Here is a 19,084-nt window from a genome sequence, read left to right as displayed (position 1 = left end):
CAGCATGTTTAGGTTAACGCGGATAACGGGCGTAATTAATGTTTGTATTGGCAAATTGATGGTACACCTATGTTGGATCGGCGTGGGAGTTGTGATTGAGTTGTGACTGAAATTTGATATATGCTACAGGAGTGTTGTAACTGTCTGTGTCTGGCTTTCTCAGCGTCAAGCATGAGATTGCCATGATCGGAAGCTACGCCATGGTACGGCATCGTGGGCACTTTCTCGGACTCTCTTCAATGCTGAAATATTGCTTAAGATGTAAATGAAATGCCAAAAATGCAATGATTGCCCACAAGGACGCCTAAACACCAGTACCCAATTCTCATTCTACCATGACATACTCTTGGACTGCGCCTTCTCAAAGGCGGCCGCGAAACTCAAGCTGCTGCTTCTTGTACGATGCCGCCGCAGCCTTTGCGTGGCCGCGCTGCTCAGCGTCGTCCATGACCCATTGCTTCAAATCATGATCCCACCGGTGACTTGACAAAGGTCTCTGTTAGCAAGGGGTCTTCCCAACCAACGGTCAGGCCAGGGCGGACAGGAAATGAACTCACTATTGATGCGACTCCTTGATCATGGAGCTGCGGGAGTACTCGTCGCCGATTATCTTCTCGAAGCTGTGCGGGATCCTCGCCTTGACGCCCTCAAACTCCGTCTCGCGCAGCGGCCAGATGTCCTGCGCGTAGTACCTGTGATCATTCTTACAGCTCCACACTCCGGGCTGCCTCTCCGCCGCGCGCTCCCTGATCACCGTTATGTCCACAAACATGCCATTGTCCACGTCGATCCACCTCCCGTCAATGATGTTCGAGCCGCCGCGCGACCTTCGCTCCTCCCAGTGCGGATTTATGTCGAGATGATACGACCGCGTCGTCCCTTCCTTGTCAAAGGTGACGTCGTGCCGGGTGCCGTTGAGGTTGGCGGCCAGCCAGGCCATGGTCGCGTCGGTGACCTGCACGTCCAGGTCGTAGTCCCAGGGCATGACGCGCGCCCCCCACCACCAGCCGAGCAGCGTGCCGTGGGCGAGCCAGGTCTCGACGCCGGCGGCGCGCGTGGTCTCGAGGTAGGCGCGGATAAGGTCGCGCAGGACGGAGGGGCGCTCGGCGTAGGGGACTTCCCCGGAGGAGGGGAAGAAGCGCACGTCGTAGTGCATGCGTGCGAGGGAGCCGCCGGGCTCGTGGAAGTATTTGGGCGCGGGGGGCGCGGCGGCGGCGGCGAGCTCGGAGGCGGGGAGGGCGGTGGTGGGACGGGGAGGAGGAGGAGCCGGAGGCGGCATGGCGGCGGCGGGGGAGGGCGAGGAGGTGGCGAGGAGAAGAAGGGCGGCGGCCTGCCGGAGGTGATTGAGGAAGAGGACCATGGCGTTGATGTCGGGGAAGGAAAGGGCGAGGCCCTTGCGGTGGTTTCGGCCGGTGTGGCCAGCCGCCGTTTGCGAGGCTCGCAGAATGTAGATGTTCCGGTACCGAGTAGCGTGCGACGCTAAAAGAAACAACTGTCGTGTGTCGACGAAGCGCGCGCGATTGAATGTCTGGGGAAGGATGGAATGCGACAGTAGCGGTGGGTAACGGGCAGGCAGACTCTCGTTTGACGTATTCGTGTGTATTGGCAATGTCTCGATTATATCCGTCAACTCAAGTCAATGTTGAACAAGAAGAGAAAAGTCGCAACCATCGGCCAGGGGTCGATGGGGATTTCAGATGAGGAATCCAGCCGCGTGTCCCCCATGTTCTTTCTATTTTAACTTTCCTCTTCTCGTTAGGCTTTTTGGCTGAACATCACGCGCCATACTCCACTGGGCGTCGTCATCGCGGCACGAGCGATAGCCAAGTCGAGTAGGTGAGCTCCAGTAACAGAGCTAAGAGTGGTCGAGTACGGCTGTTTCGGCCGTTTCGTGGCGTCGGCTTCACTGGTTACGAAATGTCTTGACGTAAGGAAGCCATCGATACATGTTCAATTTCTGAGGGCCACACTATCTTCCGGATGTGGAGGTGATAACTATGGATGCTACTTGAGTAGACTCTTCGCATGATATCGCATGCCAGAAAGATATAAATATATGCAGGTTAATAAATAGAAAAATACCCCTACTTCTCCACCACCTCCACAACACCATGCGACAAGTCAACAAAGACATCCGCATCCTCAATCGTCTCCAGTCGATGCGCAATCATCAAAATCGTACACCCAGCAAACGCCTCCTTGAAGAACCCCTGCGCGTTGGCGTCCGACTTCACGTCCACGTGGCTCGTCGCCTCGTCCATGAGAACCAGCCTCCCCTTGATCCTCCGCTGTCGGAGGATCGCCCGCGCGATGGAGAACAGCTGCAGCTGGCCGTGCGACAGCCTGACCTTGTCCGTCGCCTCCTCTAGGCCGCCCTGCTTCGCGATCGCCTCCCAAATGCCGAGCCGCTCCAGCACCGTCTGGATCTCGGCATCTTCCTTCCCCTTGGCGTCGGATCGACCGAGATCGAAGGGAACGAGGCTGCTGCGGACGGACCCCCCGAAATCCAGGTTCTCCTGCGAGACGGTGGTGATGCGGGCACGCAGCTCATCCACGGGAATGGTCGAGATGTCGACGCCGTCAATCTGAACTGTGCCGCTGTACTCTAAGAACCCAAGCAGGGTAAGAAACAAGGAGCTTTTCCCGCTGTTGCAGAGTTAGTCTACTTTGCTAGTTGGTCGTAATAGGAAGGCAGACTGACCTTCCTGTCCTGCCAGTGATTCCGACTTTTGTCCCTGGAACGACGACCAGAGACACATCCTTGAGCACCGGGGGCGCCTCATTGCTGCTGTTCATTAGCAACGCGGGGTCTACACAAAGCAAGACAAGAGCACAAACCTGTAAGCCGCCGTCACGTTATTCAACTCTAACCTGCCATGCTCCGGCCAATTTGGCGGCAGATGTCTGGTTGGGACTCGGGGCTCCACGGGCGTGTGGTCCAAGAACTCACGCAGGCGAGACAGCGCTCCGACGGACGTCTCAAGGCCAACCCAGGCTTGGATGAAGAATCCAAGAGCCAAGCCAAACCAGACAAGATTCAGAAATGAAAGCCCAATGGCCGGTGCTGAGGTTGTGTGACTGAACTTGAGCGCAAATGCGGTGACAGTCGTGCCGATCGCGCAGGCTAACAGGTCCAAGTAGAAGCTCAACCAGCGCTGAATGGCGCTCATCGCATAGTATGGCTTCTGCGACACGTTTAGGAATTGTAAGCTTCTCTCGAAATTGTCAGACTCTCGCCCAAACGCGCGGATGTGTCGGAGTCCGCTGGCCGTCTCCCCAAAGTGCGTGTAGAGCGGCGTCTTATGTTCAAGATCGAGGTGACGCATCTGGCGAGATGTCCGCAGGTAAAAATATTGCAAGAACCATATAAATATGAACATGAAGGGGAGGATCGCCGTTGAGTACGTGGCGCCGGCAAGGATGATGCCAAACATGATTAGAATATGGAACAGCATGTATACAAACGTGAAGAAGGAAGAGGGCAAGACTTGGCTGACGAGATTCATGTCCTGACTGAAGCGATTCAGGATGAACCCAGAGTCGGCAGAGGCAAAGTACGAAATTTTGGAGCGCATCACCGTATCGGCCAGCTTCTCGTGCAAGCCTGCCGCTGAGCGCGGAGCAAGGGTACGGTAGAGGATTCTGCATACCGTCAGTAATGCAACCTGGGAGTCATGAGAATGCAGTTGATAGACTCACACAAAGCTCCAAAAGGAGGCAAATGTACCGCCGACAGCAATTCCGACGTAGCCAATGTAATACAGAGCGTTACTCGGCGCATTCGTCACCCACACGCGCATGTATACACCTACTAGACCGTTAGCAGAAGTAACAAAAAGAGGCGAGATTTACCCACCAGTCATACTCTCCCCCAATGATACACAAATCACAACGAGAATCCACGGCCAAAACATCCACTTCCCAATGGAGTTGATAAAGAGCGCGTAAAGACTCATATCTTGCCTCCGCCGCGAATTGAGGAGCTCCAGCTCCGCGTCACTCATTTCCTTCTTCGGCTTCACCGGCTGAAAGTCAGACTCGGCCTTTTCGTCCTCGCTGGTCATCTGCGAGCTTAGCTCCTCGATTCGTGAGTGGAGAGAAGCGCTGTGAGAATTGGTTTCCAAGGTGACGCCGCCGTCGCCATCGAGGAGGAGGACGTGGTCGGCAATGTCGAGGCATTCTGGGAGATATGTCGAGAGCACTACAGTTGTACCAGCCTTTCGAAACAGGCCGTCCTTTCCACAGAGGTGGAACAGCACAGCGACGGCCGTTTTTCTGTCCAAGGCACTGAAAATGTCATCGAGAATGACAAGCTTCGCTTCACAATATGCTGCTCGTGCTGCCGCAATTCTGTGTCTCTGCCCGCCGCTCAAGCTCATGCCATTTGTCCCTGCCATGTAGCCATCGCCACCTGGGAGGTGCCGAAAATCTTCTTCAAGCATGCAGGCCTGGATAACTCTATCGTAGCGCTCGCGGTTAAATGGCAAATTACCAATGATGTTGTCGCGGATTGACGTGTTCTGTATCCATGGCGTCTGATCTGCAAAGCCAATGACCTTTTCTTCAACAGAAATGGAGCCGCCAAAAAGTTTCACCTCGCCTAGGAAGCTCTGTAGCAGAGTAGACTTTCCGGAGCCGCTTGTGCCAATTGTCACGGTGATGCTGGATTTCGGGATTGCAAAACCGGCTTTGCGCAGCACGGGCTCTTCAGCGCCGTCTGGAGCGATGGAAGCAGCAGACAGCCGAATGGCGTACTCTTGGATGTCCGCAGCCTTTTCCTGGGCGGGCGAAATTTGATCAGACTCTGGCGATGCTTGGTCTGTGGCTCGGGGATCCTCGCTTTCCGGTAGGCAGAGGTATCCCTGAACGCGACCGAGGCATGCGAACAGCTGCGAGAGGTTGGCGTAGGCCTTCAAGAGGTCCGATAATGGATTTTGGCTCAACGCGACGATGGAAAGGCACGGGAAGATTCTCTCAGCCGGGAGCGCTTGGTACGGCGCGCTTCCCCCGAAAGAGGTCCAGAACAGGCCGACGGCAACAATCAACAGCTGTGGAAGCAGTGCCGTGAGGATGGCGGCACCCATGAGAATTGCAGTAAAGATACGGTACCTCTTGGAGTAGTCGATGTCGATCCGGCGAAGGCGCTGCAGGTATGCAGTCGCCGTCGGACCAAGCCCGAGCATCTTTATGACACGCAGCTGAGAAAGGATCTTGGAGGTCTCGGCCATGCGGAATTCCACCTTTCCGTTCCACGTCGCCAACGCAGAGCCAGACTTGGAACCGAGATAGAGGCCAAACAGCGTCGAGAAGGCCAGGGGGAAGAGGACGACAAAGCAGGCCTGGCCCACGAAGAAGGAGAGGAAGTAGGTAGACATGCCGACCTCGATGATGGCGATGGGGATGCTGTACAGCGCACCGATCCCCGTCGCGATGCTCTCCATGTCGGTGCTCATCAGCGTCATCGCCGCCGACTTCTTGGCTTCGGATTGCGAGATCCGATGGCACTTGTCCAGCATCTCGGCCACGAGGACGCCTCGCACCCGCGTCGTCAGCCGGTTGTTCAGCTGCTGAAAGGCGCCCCGGCTGAGCCCAATGCCGGTCAGCGCGAGCACCGTGGCCCCAATGAGCGAGTCCTGAACGTGTTGCTGCTGTGAGTGCTCTCGACCGACGCCGGCGCTGATCACGTCGGTCATGCGCAGCAGCAGGAAAGGCAGGGAAAAGGAGCATCCCGTAAAGGCCAGGCGCGCGACGAAGCAGTAGAGCAGGTATGTCCACATCTGGCTGAGTAGGGCTCTCGCGAGGCGCAAGGTCCCGGGCTTGTCCTCCCACGCCGCCCGCCATCGCGGGTGGAAGCATTCGAAGAGAGCGCGGGAAGAAAACTCGACGCCAATCTCGGTGATGTCGTCAATCGAAATGGTCTGGCGATAGCCCTTCCACACGAGGAGGTTGAGCCAGAAAAAGAGCGATCGCGTCCAGAAGCCGGCTGAGGCTTCTTTGCCGGTGAGCTCGCGCAAGTCGTCTTCGATGATGAGACTGGTCCGTGGAACCTCTCCTAGAACGGCAATGGTGAGTCGGAGCGTCGCCGCGGCGGCGGCGAGGCCGCCGAGAGCGTCAAGGCCGGAGCGGAGGAAGTACGAGCGGCACTTGGCAATCTCTAGCAAGAAAGTGACGCTCAAATATAGGCCAAGGAAGGCCGATTCCCGCAGCGCTCGGCCGTGCTCTACGAACAAGAGCAACGTCAAGGCGAGCGAGGCCACCATGTCGAGCGACGCGGCCGGGATGGATGCAGAGGTGCGGTATTCGGATCTTGGGCTCCGTACAGCCAAGCTTGCTATCTCAATTGCGACAAGAATACATGCGGATGCCTATACGCAATGCCTCGGTTTAGCAGTCGTCCGGCTCAAAGCGGAGGGCGGTCACTAACAAGCTTGAGCCAGAGCAAACGGCCATTGCGAACGACGGTAGGCTTGCGCAAGTAGTACAACGTTATACACGCAATGAAAACGATTGCTATTCCCGACGGCGCAATGGTAAAGATGGACTCCTCAAACTTGAGAGTAAAGTCAAAGATGCTGGCGATTGGGGGCCAAAAGGTTTGATCCGCAAGCTCGGACGCCATTGTGCCTTTCACCAGGAGGAGGAAACACACAAGTTCGCCAAGCTCGACGTTCAAGCCGCCCCGAGCTACTGACGACGGGCGTGATGTGAAGCCTTGGGTTTATGAGGCTGGCGAGGAGAGCAGCCGAGCATTAGCTCCAGTTCAGCCAAACAGTCGGGGGAAAGAGAAAGAGAAATGAACCAGCAGTCACCTGCGAATGACAACCTTTATCAATGGACCCCAATAAGGCTGTAGATGGAGCGCCGTACCAACCAACGAATTATTAGCACCAGCACAGATAGCTGGCCTGGCCCGGGAAACCAGGATCGGATCTGGGCAGGGAAGAGGTTGGTGTAAAGTATCGAGATGCCGATAGGTGCACATCTGATTTGATAGTCTGTAGGGATACCAAGTATGCGTACTCTCCCTGTGTCTTCGTCTCTGTATATCGTAGAGGTCTGGTCTTTTACTTTCCCCTCGAGCGGCTCGAAATACGAATAAGCGCAGCCTGATTTGCTTGAGCTGCCACCAGCGAGCCTCGTCCGCCGAAAAAGCGTTATTGGTGCCATCCCAGCGTTGCAGTGCATTGAACGTACCACTGCCGTTAACTCGTTCAGGATCCCTTGCCTCACAGATACATAGTGGCGTTTTCTGGCTTCCCACCCGCCGCCGTGCTCTCCTCCGGAGAGACTAGCATCGTGCTCCCCTCGCAGCCTTATTGTTGCCAACGCTCCAATATCTGGATAGGTACGCGCCCTGGCCGCTGCAGGGCGTCTAGCTTCGGTGTGTTCATCATCAATCCGCTGCCTTTCTTAATCAAGTAGACTGAGATTGTCGAAATGAGTGATGCAGGGCATTTTGCGCAGCCAGCTCTCGTCGTTTGTTCGGTAGCACGTATTTGTAGGTACATAGGTGTGGTATTGCGAGTCCGCTAATCTCTAGGCCCTCATCTCGGAGTCGATCGCGAACCTGAGTCTTGGCCAACGCCCATATCTGATGGCCACTTGATTTCGTTTGGCGTGGATGATGTATGATGGAAAATGGATGGTGGGACGCACTGGCTGGAGGTAGGCCGTACACTGCAAGCACATACATACATAGGTACATACATACGTTCCACGAGACAACCACTTATACACGCATTACAGGTCCCTTCTTATCTCGCTAAATATTTTCTTTTTATTTCTTGATCTAATAGATGGCCACTATAGAAGCAAAAGTGGAAACTAATTCTTTCTGTACTCACTGCTGAGTACATCTGCTCTTACAAATACTGAAATGCTTCGCGCGTAACCGTTGGGCTCAGGGTCTCTACCCCATCCCAGCGGACGAAAGCCTAATCATTCCGCCACCAACTCACTGACAAGTCTGTACATCCTTACAAATCCGCCATCCATTTACCTTCAACTGGCTGCATTATTATTCATAAATCGTCTTGTCCTACTGCATCGATTTTTAACAACTCAACTTCACCCTCCTGCTTGGATTACGGGAATCTTTGACACAACCACATGCAGAACGCGACATAGAACACATTACAACCCCCCGCGTACACAGGCCCAATTGCCAATCGCCATCCTGCAACCGCCCAAGGAACACACCCAATGCCAGACGTGCATCCCCCGAGCTCGCAGTCCCCCGCCGCCTCCGTCGCCGCAAGCCAGGGCGACGGCAAGCAGCACCTGCTCCTCGCCGCCAGCGGCTCCGTCGCCACCATCAAGCTCCCGCTCATCATCGCCGCCCTCGCCCCCCGCGCGCGTCTCTCCATCCGCGTCATCCTCACCAAGTCCGCCAGGCACTTCCTCGCCGGCCAGGCCGCCGAGCAGCCCGACCTAGCCGCCATATCTAGCCTACCCAACGTCGACGGCCTGTACGTGGACGACGACGAGTGGACGGCGCCCGGCTGGACCCGCGGCGCCAGCATCCTGCACATCGAGCTGCGCCGCTGGGCGGACGTGCTCTTCGTCGTCCCGCTCTCAGCCAACCTGCTCGCCCGCGTCGCCGCCGGCATGTGCGACGACCTGCTCTCAAGCGTCATCCGCGCGTGGGACACTCGCCGCGCGGCCATCGTGGTGGCTCCGTCGATGAACACTTTGATGTGGGAGCATCCGCTGACGGAACAGCACTTGGCGGTTTTGCGGTCGTGGTCGTGGTTTCACGTGCTATTGCCGCAGGCAAAGGAGCTTGCGTGCGGCGATGTTGGACAGGGCGCGATGCGTGAATGGAAAGACATTGTTGTTGATATTGAGCAAAGTCTTGATGAACTTGCTACTTGAAAATCAAGCATTCAATCTGTAAAAATACGTGCCAATCTTTTAATGTAATTTAATAAGCCCATCTTATCAGAAGGATTCATGTGTTGAATTACCTGCACCATGCCAGTGTGTGCAGTCAGCTCGATGTCCTTGTAGAAAACCCTCCAAGGAAACGACTGTGATGCACGGAAGCAACTGTAAAAGTGGATTATATATCTATCGAAAAGTATCAGAGTGCAGAGTAAAATATCTTCCAATGGCCGTCCCTCCCACCAAGGCTTTCTGGCATGAGTCGTCGGTTGCTATGCTGAGGTTGAGGCTGTGACGATCCTTACAGCTCGAAGTCATGGCTTGCACTTGCGCTGCTTCTCCTATACTCGATAAAGCAGTATTCGAAAATTGATGAATTTCTAATTAATACATCAACAGATAATATCGCCGCTTTCTCTAACGAGGGTCTGCTGAATGATCGCAAGCCGTCTGTCTGTGGCGAGAGTCCTAAAGACTTTGGTATGTATAATCCTCTATAGTTGGTAGAGACTTTGCTAATTATTATCTTTAGTCCTTAATTCACATCAGCATCTATTGCTCTTTGGTTTAATTTAGCAGAGCTCCTGATGAGATCTGACCTCTATGCGATGCTCGGGCAGCGCGGTGGACAGTAGTGGGAAGCAAGTGGGTGTAAGCGGGAATAGATTCGGCAAACGAGGTTACTCTAATTCGAGAGCAGCTTGATAATAGTCTGAAAAGTTAATGTAGGGCACCATCGTAACTGCATTGTCTCATCGCCTTGCGAAGTAGAACTGCGGGCTATGTTCACGAGCCGCACACGCCATAGCTGGGAGTCAAGCATTACGGCGTACTTGGAAGTTCCAATTCCCAACGTTCTGCCACCTTTTAATAACCTTGAATCAATTCATACTATGATGTGCTGCAAATTTAAGGAATTAATTTACCGTACAGAGTATGACTTGTAACTAGTAGGTTGTGAGCCGAGTCAGAATCTGGGCGCAGCAGATGGCTGAGTGGCCTTGAAGAGCACCACTGGTACTCGGGGAAACGATTTCTATTTATGACCTGCTGTTTGGAAATTATGGTAATCTGCAGAGGATATAATGCCATCGGAATAAAATCTTTGGTGTGGATGTAGTAGAAGACGACGCCTCGGCACTCAACGGCCGACGCAAGTCCAGCTGAACTTGGTAGCCTTGCGAGGAACAATACACGGCCAGAGCACTACTCACTGTCAAGTATCAATACCATTTCGAGCAGAAGTAATCGGTGCACTGAAATTGGGAGTTTAGAAATTTACGGACGCCAGGAGGTCTGGATAAAACGATGGCAGCTGCTCGCCGACACCAGCCAATGAATGGTAACACAGCAAAGTCGCAGCGTGTAAATCCCGACAGGGAATAACATATGTTCGTCAATACGAAGTGGTTGGAAGAATTATCAACCCAACCCCATGGATAAGACACCGAAACTTACTCAATGCCCACGCAGAGTCCCATCACCACGTGTTTTAGGGAATATTCTTGTAAGTGGAGGGCCAAAAACACACGTGCGAACCCTCATGAGTACGACAAGTGCGCCAATGTCCGCCTGTATCCAGAGCAATCCACGGAGCTGCAGATAGCAAGCACTCTTGTCCACAACGCTTCCGCCCCAGGGGGACACACGTGTGCTCGCCTGTTCCTTTGCGACGCCCAGCGGAAGTGGCTGTACGAAGTAAGCCGACTTGCTAATTTAGGATAGAGCGGAAGCACTGTGGACATTGTTAAATTGTGCGCGGGCTTAAAATCATTCTTAGCGGTCCTTCTTCTGTGGCCCTCCATGTACGAGTAACTTGCTCCTAACTATTAAGCTAAACTTGTGATAAACAATTCGACAAAGTTCCCTATTGGGCTTGGCACCGCATCTACGCACCTTCAGCCCTTTTATACTTCGTAATCATTATCTAGTAATCTGTGGCGGATGCCTCGCTCCACAGTGGCACAGAGCGCGCGCATTACAACACAAAAATTAGTATCGGTGTTATGCCGTTGGACGTAGAGTATGTATGGCTGGGCTATCAATAGATGTCGGCGCCCTGGAAACTCTGGGATACTACTGCACCACTTCGCTCGCATGTCTAACTTATCCAGCCCCAGAGCAGTTCCACAGCCGTCAGCCCTTGACTCATGAAGCCAATTGCTCGACTTCGGGGCAGCTCGGTCGCCTTTTTCGGCCTCTTCCTAAACCAGGGCTGACGATTCGCCAGACATGTTGATGAATCTGCCGGCTCGGACCTCCCACTGCGACAATTGCCCATTAATCATGGCGCTGCATCGTTAGAGGGGAAGAACTACATATGCAAGCCAGAGCCGGGGTCAACTCCACAAAGCACCGTCCCCCCTCCCGGCGCGCGCTCCCCCAGACCTGTCTTGAGAGGTTCCCCTCACCGTCGCCAGCTGAGTCTGAGCTGCCTGATTTGGCCGTCGCAGGTGGTGTGCGAAGCGATCAAGTTGCAGTGGCTCAGGGCTGTAGGTGAGGCAACGACCTTCGGTTGTAACGTCGTTTTTGAAACTTCCCCGCCACATCTTGCAGCATTTTGGCAAGCCGATTCTTTTAACAGCAGCGTATGCGAGACGATCACTTTCCGGGTGAAGAGCCGACGGAATCAGGATTCCATGCTTCCCCGACTGAGGCGAAGCTAAAGAGTCCATGTTTGCGGTTTGCCTGTGTGGCCATCGGGGCTGGGGTAAATAGGAACGGAAGGAATCACCCCGTGCTGCGACATGACATGGTGGGACAGTTTGCATTGCATTCTGCATTGCGCCGTACAGGTTGAGAGTGTGAGCCACAGAACTTTTGGGGAAAGCTCGTGCTTTTGCGCGGAAAAGCGACGCATAGAGTCCGGGCTTTTTCGCCTGTGCTCCTGGGTATGGTATGATGATGAGCCCAGCACTCTCATCCTGGCATATAGGCATCCCACGGCCATTAACAATTAGCAATACATATGTGCCTTTTACAAACAGTAATCTTGGCCGTCAGTCGGCTGCAAATTGGCCTGGCACTTGCTTGGGCCAAGCCGCAAGCCACTTGTCCGTCCATTCGTGTCGCCCCAACCTCTGAAGAACCTCCTCGTTCGGCGCCACGCCGCCACCTGCAGCAGAGAAGAGAAGCACTTTGTCTTTTTGCCAAGACAGGAACCCTTGCGGAGCTAGGCTTGAAGAGCATGGTGCCTCTTCACAGCTGACCCGCCTATCCAGGCCCCAGACCTGGCCCCGACGCCACGACGGCTGGAGCCTTTTACTCAATGGCAATTCCACCTGCCTCATGTGGGAAGTTGGGCTCCTGATAGGTGGGCGGCGTTATTACGCGAACGCATTGAATTGGCCAACTAGTTAGCTCCGAACAAACAATGGGCGGCGGCTTGGCCGTGGGGAGACAAAGAAAAAAAGGTCGGAAGGCCGACCCGCTAGCTATCCGCACCGTCACCGAGCCACTAACAGCAGCCCAGTAGGGACTCGGGCCATGCCATCCTTCCATCTATCCATACACCTCGCTATCTTGGGGAGGAGTCGGCCTGCATGGTCATCGCGGCTGATGGTATATAGCTAGCCAGGTCGCTGTCCCGCGGGCCTGGTTGTCTCTCCTTTCCCCCATCCCTCTCCAAGTCTCAACTTCAATCATCATCGGTCCTCATACTCCGACAACCTTGTCTCACCACCCGCCCCCTGTGAAAATGAAGTCCTTCGCTGTCATCTCTTCCCTCGTCGCGGCCGTCGCCGCTGCTGGCCACTGCGGTGGTGACAACTGCGCCCGTCAGGTCACCGGTACCCGTGACGGTCTTCTTGCCGTCACCTCCCGCCAGGTCGACTGCTCCAGCTTCATGAAGACCACCATCGTCCCTGATGCTACGTAAGTTGTTCTCCTACATCCTCACCTACTTGGACGGGATGCATTCGATGAGGGAACCCGCCCCATGCTGACGTTCCGCGTCTCCAGCACCACCACCGTCACCGTCACCGTTGACCCCGATGCGCCCAAGCTCAAGCGCGAGAACCAGCACGAGGTCCGCGCCGCCACCGAGATCCCTACCGCCGTCCCCGCCTACGCCTCCGGCTGCGACAGCGCCGCGCGCTACTCCTCGGCCTGCTCCTGCTGGGGCATCACCGCCAGCGCCACCACCGCTGCCCAGCCCACCAAGACCGTCACCGTCACCGTGACCAGCGACTACTGCGAGGACCTGTAAATGCCAGGACAGCACATGTCAATAGTTGGGGTCGTCTGGCCTGCGCAGGGGGAACGCGCCCCCGTCCGTCGGCTGGAACGGTCGGCGGTCGGACTGTACAGGAGTAACATATGTTAAAAAAACGAACGCCATCCAATCACGGTGTATGAACAGCACTGAGCAGAGAATGACCGGCAAGGCCAGCTGAAAGTGCTGGGCTTGCCTGGTCGATGTAAATAGACGATATATAAGGACTAATGATCAAATCCAAGTTATATATACATACTATCTATGCCCGTACAGAGTGACATAAGCGAGCTGAGCATTCATCGTGATAGCTGGCAGGCTATTTTTATGAAGCCGGATCGGCAATCTTCAATCGACAGCGACGATCACTTGTTGGAGTCGTTTCGGAGTAGGAAATGTGAGACAGCGATCGGGCTCTCGGGCCTGAGCTCTGGCGTTCCCACTTGGCACCGAAGAGTAAGTATCGCTGGCGATGAACCGGCCAGCTCCGCCATGAAGTATCTGCTGAGATCTGTCGGTCGCAGAATGTTTGGAACTGTAAAAAGGCAGACTTATCTACTCACCACCCAAGCTACGAGGATATGTAGCTCATTGGAAGGCCTTGTTGACACTCGATGTCCAACCAGGAGGCTGTTTACTGGCTTCCAGTCAGGGCAAGCTGGCAGTTGGACTCGAAGCTACTGGAGAATTCCCTAGGGTCTAGGTAAGTTTTAGCCAAGATCAGCAGCTCATATCCTACTATGAAGGAGTGACGGTGTAGTTGCTACAACTGTCTGTGGTAGAAGAACGCAGCGCGTACAGAAGTTGCAAGATTATTCGAAAAAAAAAAATCTTGGCATCATTCAAGACTGTAGATATAAGCGTCGTCCTTTAACAGCAACGTGCAAACAAATGCTTTGAAATACCTGCTCTGCAAAAACCGCGGAGTCTCGAGACGTGCTTACTCACCTGCCAACTGGTCAATACCCTTGAGCATCAGGCCTGCATTCACCAACCAACAACCGCTCAGTCACTTCGTTTGTTTATCTCCAGATAACATCAACATGACGTTTCGGTGCTGAAGAGTAGAATCCCCTAGACGGAGAAGCAATTACACTAGATTATCTCAGTGGTGCTTTCAAGCAACTCTAGCTATGTACATAGGTACACGCCACATTATGCGACGCCCCGCAGGAACTGGCTAGCCAAACTGCCCCAGCATTCCGATTGCCTTTGTTGAGTGCACACTACCTCAAGCCAGAGCATAAGAATAGTTAAGCGAGAAACAAATGCCTTCAAATCCTCAAAGAATAAAAACTACCCGTTTTAACCCAACCAGGGTGCGTTTGCGTTGGGCGGCTGGCCTGCTGCACATCGGTTTCGTGAGCAAGGGCTCATCACCGCTGTATTGGCGGGGCAACACAGGAGATAAACAAAAGGTACCATGTCGCCTCCATCAAGACCGCCAGGACAACCCAGCCAAAGCTACACCGGAGAGTCCAATCTCATTTCCCTGTCTCATTCATATCGGTCTATCTGCCATCATCGTCCGGGCTCCCTCCAATTCCTCATCGCCTCGTTAAGCCCAGCCCGCAAACGCATTCACCGCTCCGACCGCTGTTCTCGAGACTCTCCGCCTTTTGTGCCCATGCCTAGACAACGGGATAGAGACGACGACTTCAATTTCGAGATACATATTGACGACTCCTGCTTACCCGAGGCAGCTAATGAGGTGCATAGCCCATTCGAATCTACGGCGCCCCAAGAGACCAACATGACGACCCCGAGTCCCGCCAACGACTTCAATGCCGACTCTGAAGGCTCAGATGCAACGATTCTGAACAACGTTGAAGCGGAAGACATCGACCTTGCTGGTAGACGGAACTCAAGTTTATCCAATGCATCGTATGAGAGCGACAGACGGCCGCCCAGCCAGCCGGCATCCGACTTTGAGCAGTCGGCCCGGCATTCCTTTGCGAGCGTCTCTGACGACAGACGGTCGGTAGGAGGCTCTGAACCGGCTGGTGGTAGAGTTTCTGCGTGTGAAAGCAGCTCACAGCATGGCCAGGATGATGACGTCTTCAGTGATCATAGCCCGAGGAGCTCGACGTGCTCAAACGCCGAGGCGGATCATTTGAAGCAGCCCCAGGCCCCCTCTCGAAGATTGACTGGCGGGTCACGAATCTCTGATATGCAGCCCTATGACCCGGACGAAGAATTTATACCGGCAGTCAGAGAGACGCCACGACCACCATTTCGATCGCCATCCTCGGTCAAGGCTATGCAGATGAACTCTCCGCCGCCGTCGGTCTCGGGTTCGTCTCGCTCAAACCGTAGAGCTACTCGATCAAGCATTTCACGGATAGGATCGCCGGCCGTAACCACGCAATTCTCCCCAAAGAAGACGCCACCTCGATTCAAGAGAAACACGCCACCCCTGGTTCTTCTGCATGTTACATTGCTGCCCTTGCGGTGGCCGTGGGGCCACTTGATGGACAACGCGCGGCCGAGCGAGCTGAGCGATGCTTGCAAAAATCTACGCGAAGCATGGAAGCAGCTGCAAGCCCGAGTCGGAGACACGATTTGTGACCGGGGCATCTTGCTTCCACACCCTCAAAATGATTTTGAGATCTTGGAGGAGCGGTTGCTCGAGGCGTTGGAGCTACCACTTCGACGCCGTGCTCGTATTCTTGAATGCGGCCACTATCTCGGGCCCGCCAATGAGATGGCCACGCCGGATGATGAAATCGGCAGTGATGACGAAGATTTCGAGCAAGGTGCCACCGAAGCAGAGGACCGCCATTGGTGTTCGACTTGCCAATCCGATATTCGATACGATTCTCTAGGAGAGGGCAAGATGTTTCGAACCAAGGTGTACGCTAGCAACGGCCTAATGAAGGCTGGTGCCTGGGATGCCTGCTGGAAGGAAATGGAGAGGGTTGATGTTGAGCTGGAACCGATCATTGATCCATCGATTGTGGATGAACTCGAACGAATTGCAGCCACTCAAGAGCGGGAGGCTATAGAAGCCGAAATAGCAGCGTCAACTCACATGGAGCTAAATGGTCCGGACGATGCTTTTGACGCACCACCCGCTCATGAAGACGAACGGGAATTGTACGAAGAGAGGATGCGTGAGATATACGGTCAACCTGAAAGCCACGAAGCTGTCCCGGAAGAAGTGATTACAGAGATGCCGATTGATCGAGAAGATTCTGCTCAGCCATGGTCTATCGCCTCGGTGATGGATGTGCGAAGCGGTCCTTGGGCGGATGTTTTCAAATATGGGCCGCGAGATGTTGTCCAGCTACTCGTTTTTATTCTCTGTGTGCTTCTTCTGCAGTATTTGGGCATTGGATTCGACAGATCAAGCAAGGTCGAGCCCAGAAAAAGCGAAAATTCGTTGCCGGTCCCTGCGATGCCGCCGCAAGAATCTCCCGGCACCGAAATAGCGGCTAGAGAGCCCACCCATGGACAGCCAACCACTGCAATGCCTCACCCCATGGAAGAGTCTTACGCGGCCTGCACGTCTGCTCTTGAAGCCGCCCATGCGTCATTGGCTGTACCTGTGGCAGCGTTAACCGTTACGGTGACGGAGACGGTCTCTGTGCCCGCAGCCGAGACAGCACAGGTTGCCGAGGTGGAGCCACGCGTGGACGAGCAGTTGATGCCAGAGACGCAAGAGGAACACACGATGCTAGAGAAGCAAGAGGAACACACGATGCTAGAGGCGCAAGACGAACAAACGATGTTCGAGGGACTGGCTGAACACACGGCAGAAGCACCTATGAAATCAGCGATACCCGCCGAGAACACGATGCATGAGGATGAGGAGGAGGATACGAATGAACATGGTGATCTGTCCTCCGACGCGACTGGAAAAACGGAGTTGTAATGGAAAATTTGGAGATGGATTGTGGAAGGAGAGCCCTTTGGATTGATTTGAAACGAACTGAGAATACCATAATGTAGATTGCCACGAAACAACCATGAAATAGCCATGATATCAATACCAATGAATCTTTGCATGATACAATGAAGGAACGGCGACGTGTCTTTGTGCCCTTTTAGGTATCTTACCTCTCTTAGGTATATCCCCCCCACCCCGAGAGTGTTAGATATATCAACTACTTGGGGATAGGTAAGACACCCAATAGGCACAAATGCATCTTGCCACCCACTGTAAAGTATAGTCTCTTGCAGACTCTGGCTCCTGAAGCTGTAGAAGCAAGCCGCGGGAGTTCCGGACGCGTGTAGGTATTCATCTATTGTTCAAAGGTCGCTTTCTGGTAATCGCTTATTTGTCATTCAGGGTATTTATAGTCGAATATATATATCCATGCATTCAATCTGCCACTCTCGTTGGCCCAGGAGATTTCTGAGCCATCCTAGCCCTAACCCCGTCCACTCTGGCTTCGCCACCGTAGCCCTCGCGATCGTACTCGCCGTTGAGTTGAGAAGGCGGAAGACAGTCCCATTATACATGGACCCCGCGCCGTTGTGCGCGGCGGAACAGTTGAGGCCAGCGCACGAGGCGGTCGCCTCCTCGATCGCGCTGCTCGATCGCGGCAGGAACCAGTTGCTATTGTAGTCGAAGAAGCACCGATCGGACCAGTTGCAGCTCGTGAAGAACAGGATGATGAGTAGGATGCTGCAATAGACGCATGGGCGGTGCAGGAAGTACGTGCAGACGAAGAAGAGGAAGATGAAGGCCGGCGAGGCGTTGGTCGGTATGAAGAGGAGAGGGAGCCAGCTGCGACGGTTCTCGGTCAGTGGGCATTCTTAAGAAGATAAGGAAGTGGCACTGGGCAGTATGACGTACCTGCGCAGACAAAACATTGCGGCGGTGTTGTTCAATGTGTCTGGTACCCGAGCTCGCAGGGGGCGGAAGGCAAATGAATGGCGGAGGGGCCGTCCGCGCTCAATGTCGCACAGGTCACAAAGCGATAGTCAATGTTGCGTAATAATTCTTCGTAGAAGTGGCGGTGGACTTTTCGAAACGACCGCGCTGGAAGGGTAAAGAAAACTGATTGCCGTGGTTCGGGAGCGGTCACTACCCTGGCTCGCTTCGGTTTGCCTTCGACTAGAAGACGTACAACTTACCCGCTAAGCAGGCTTAGCTCGATGTCCAAATAAAATATGAGGTACGTATGTTATGATAAGAAGCTGGGGGGTTGATGTGGTAGGGCACTCGCGACGGGTTGCACAGGATGAGAATATTGAAGTTGAAGCTGATGTCGGCGGTAGTAGCGAGTACTGTGATGCGACCGCAAGAAAAGCTGCGGTCTCCATTGGGGCGTGGGGGACCAATTTGGTGGGGCGACTGCCACTCGGCCAAGTCATTACGACTCTACTCAGTAACACGCTCGCCACCTTCATTACAGTTACCAGTGGCCGTGCTACACGTTTTGTTAGCCCATGTTTTGCGAAATTAGGTACTGACATGCTCGTGGCACAACTGATATCAAATTGAATCGAGTAGTATTTTTACACGCACAGCACACAATGTCATCAGGCCAAATGCTGACCAGGTCGTGCGAATCACGCGTGCAACTTGGTGTTTTCTGAGCCTTAAAAGCAAGAGCACTCAACGCCATTGCACCACGTCTCGATGATACTATACATTCACAGTAGACGCCACCGGGTGCCATCAGGTGCCCAAAGCAGTTATCAAGCCCAACGCATCAAAGAATAGGCGCTTCGTAGCCAGCCCGAGCCATCCCTCCTCACGCATTGGGCCGTGACACTGGATGACTAAGCACTTGTCCGGGTCATTAGTTGGGCCACTACAGAACGCTGACCCGCCACCGCAATGGACAACTCTCTCTTATAATTTTTAAGAGTTCAACCACCCAAATTCTACTTTATCCCTCTGCTAACCTATCCTTCCCTCTCCCACCAACAATTTGATCCTCAACTCGTTTCGCTACGCCGAGCGCAGCTCCGCAATTTGTTTGCGTTGCATCGTTTCGTAGCCTCGATTTTCGACTCCCTATTTCACCTGCGGCC

At 54.1% G+C, this 19,084-nt stretch overlaps 4 protein-coding genes across 4 annotated transcripts; 3 read left to right on the top strand and 1 right to left on the bottom strand.

Annotated features, from left to right (window-relative positions):
- Positions 1-361: 361 nt before the first annotated feature.
- Positions 362-6,619, bottom strand: ISF_03088 (ABC transporter, transmembrane domain, type 1; the record flags this gene model as incomplete). The annotated part of the gene is made up of 9 exons (XM_018846694.1): positions 362-482; positions 558-1,492; positions 1,789-1,855; positions 2,089-2,646; positions 2,702-2,785; positions 2,839-3,642; positions 3,700-3,808; positions 3,857-6,365; positions 6,425-6,619. The coding sequence occupies 9 exons, from the start codon at positions 6,617-6,619 to the stop codon at positions 362-364; spliced, it is 5,382 nt and encodes a 1,793-aa protein (XP_018706422.1).
- Positions 6,620-8,202: 1,583 nt separating this feature from the next.
- ISF_03087 (phosphopantothenoylcysteine decarboxylase) lies at positions 8,203-8,874 on the top strand (the record flags this gene model as incomplete). Its single annotated transcript, XM_018846693.1, has 1 exon — positions 8,203-8,874. The coding sequence occupies one exon, from the start codon at positions 8,203-8,205 to the stop codon at positions 8,872-8,874; it is 672 nt and encodes a 223-aa protein (XP_018706421.1).
- A 3,706-nt stretch (positions 8,875-12,580) lies between these two features.
- ISF_03086 (hypothetical protein) lies at positions 12,581-13,090 on the top strand (the record flags this gene model as incomplete). Its single annotated transcript, XM_018846692.1, has 2 exons — positions 12,581-12,756; positions 12,844-13,090. 2 exons carry the CDS (start codon positions 12,581-12,583, stop codon positions 13,088-13,090), a joined length of 423 nt encoding a protein of 140 aa, XP_018706420.1.
- A 1,759-nt stretch (positions 13,091-14,849) lies between these two features.
- Positions 14,850-16,970, top strand: ISF_03085 (pathway-specific nitrogen regulator; the record flags this gene model as incomplete). Its single annotated transcript, XM_018846691.1, has 1 exon — positions 14,850-16,970. One exon carries the CDS (start codon positions 14,850-14,852, stop codon positions 16,968-16,970), a length of 2,121 nt encoding a protein of 706 aa, XP_018706419.1.
- Between the last annotated feature and the right edge of the window lie 2,114 nt (positions 16,971-19,084).

The sequence above is a fragment of the Cordyceps fumosorosea genome (assembly GCF_001636725.1).
Source record: "Cordyceps fumosorosea ARSEF 2679 chromosome Unknown scaffold_5, whole genome shotgun sequence".
Classification (NCBI taxonomy): domain Eukaryota; kingdom Fungi; phylum Ascomycota; class Sordariomycetes; order Hypocreales; family Cordycipitaceae; genus Cordyceps; species Cordyceps fumosorosea.
Note: the sequence above shows the minus strand (reverse complement) of the source record. Positions and strands in the feature narration are given on the sequence as shown.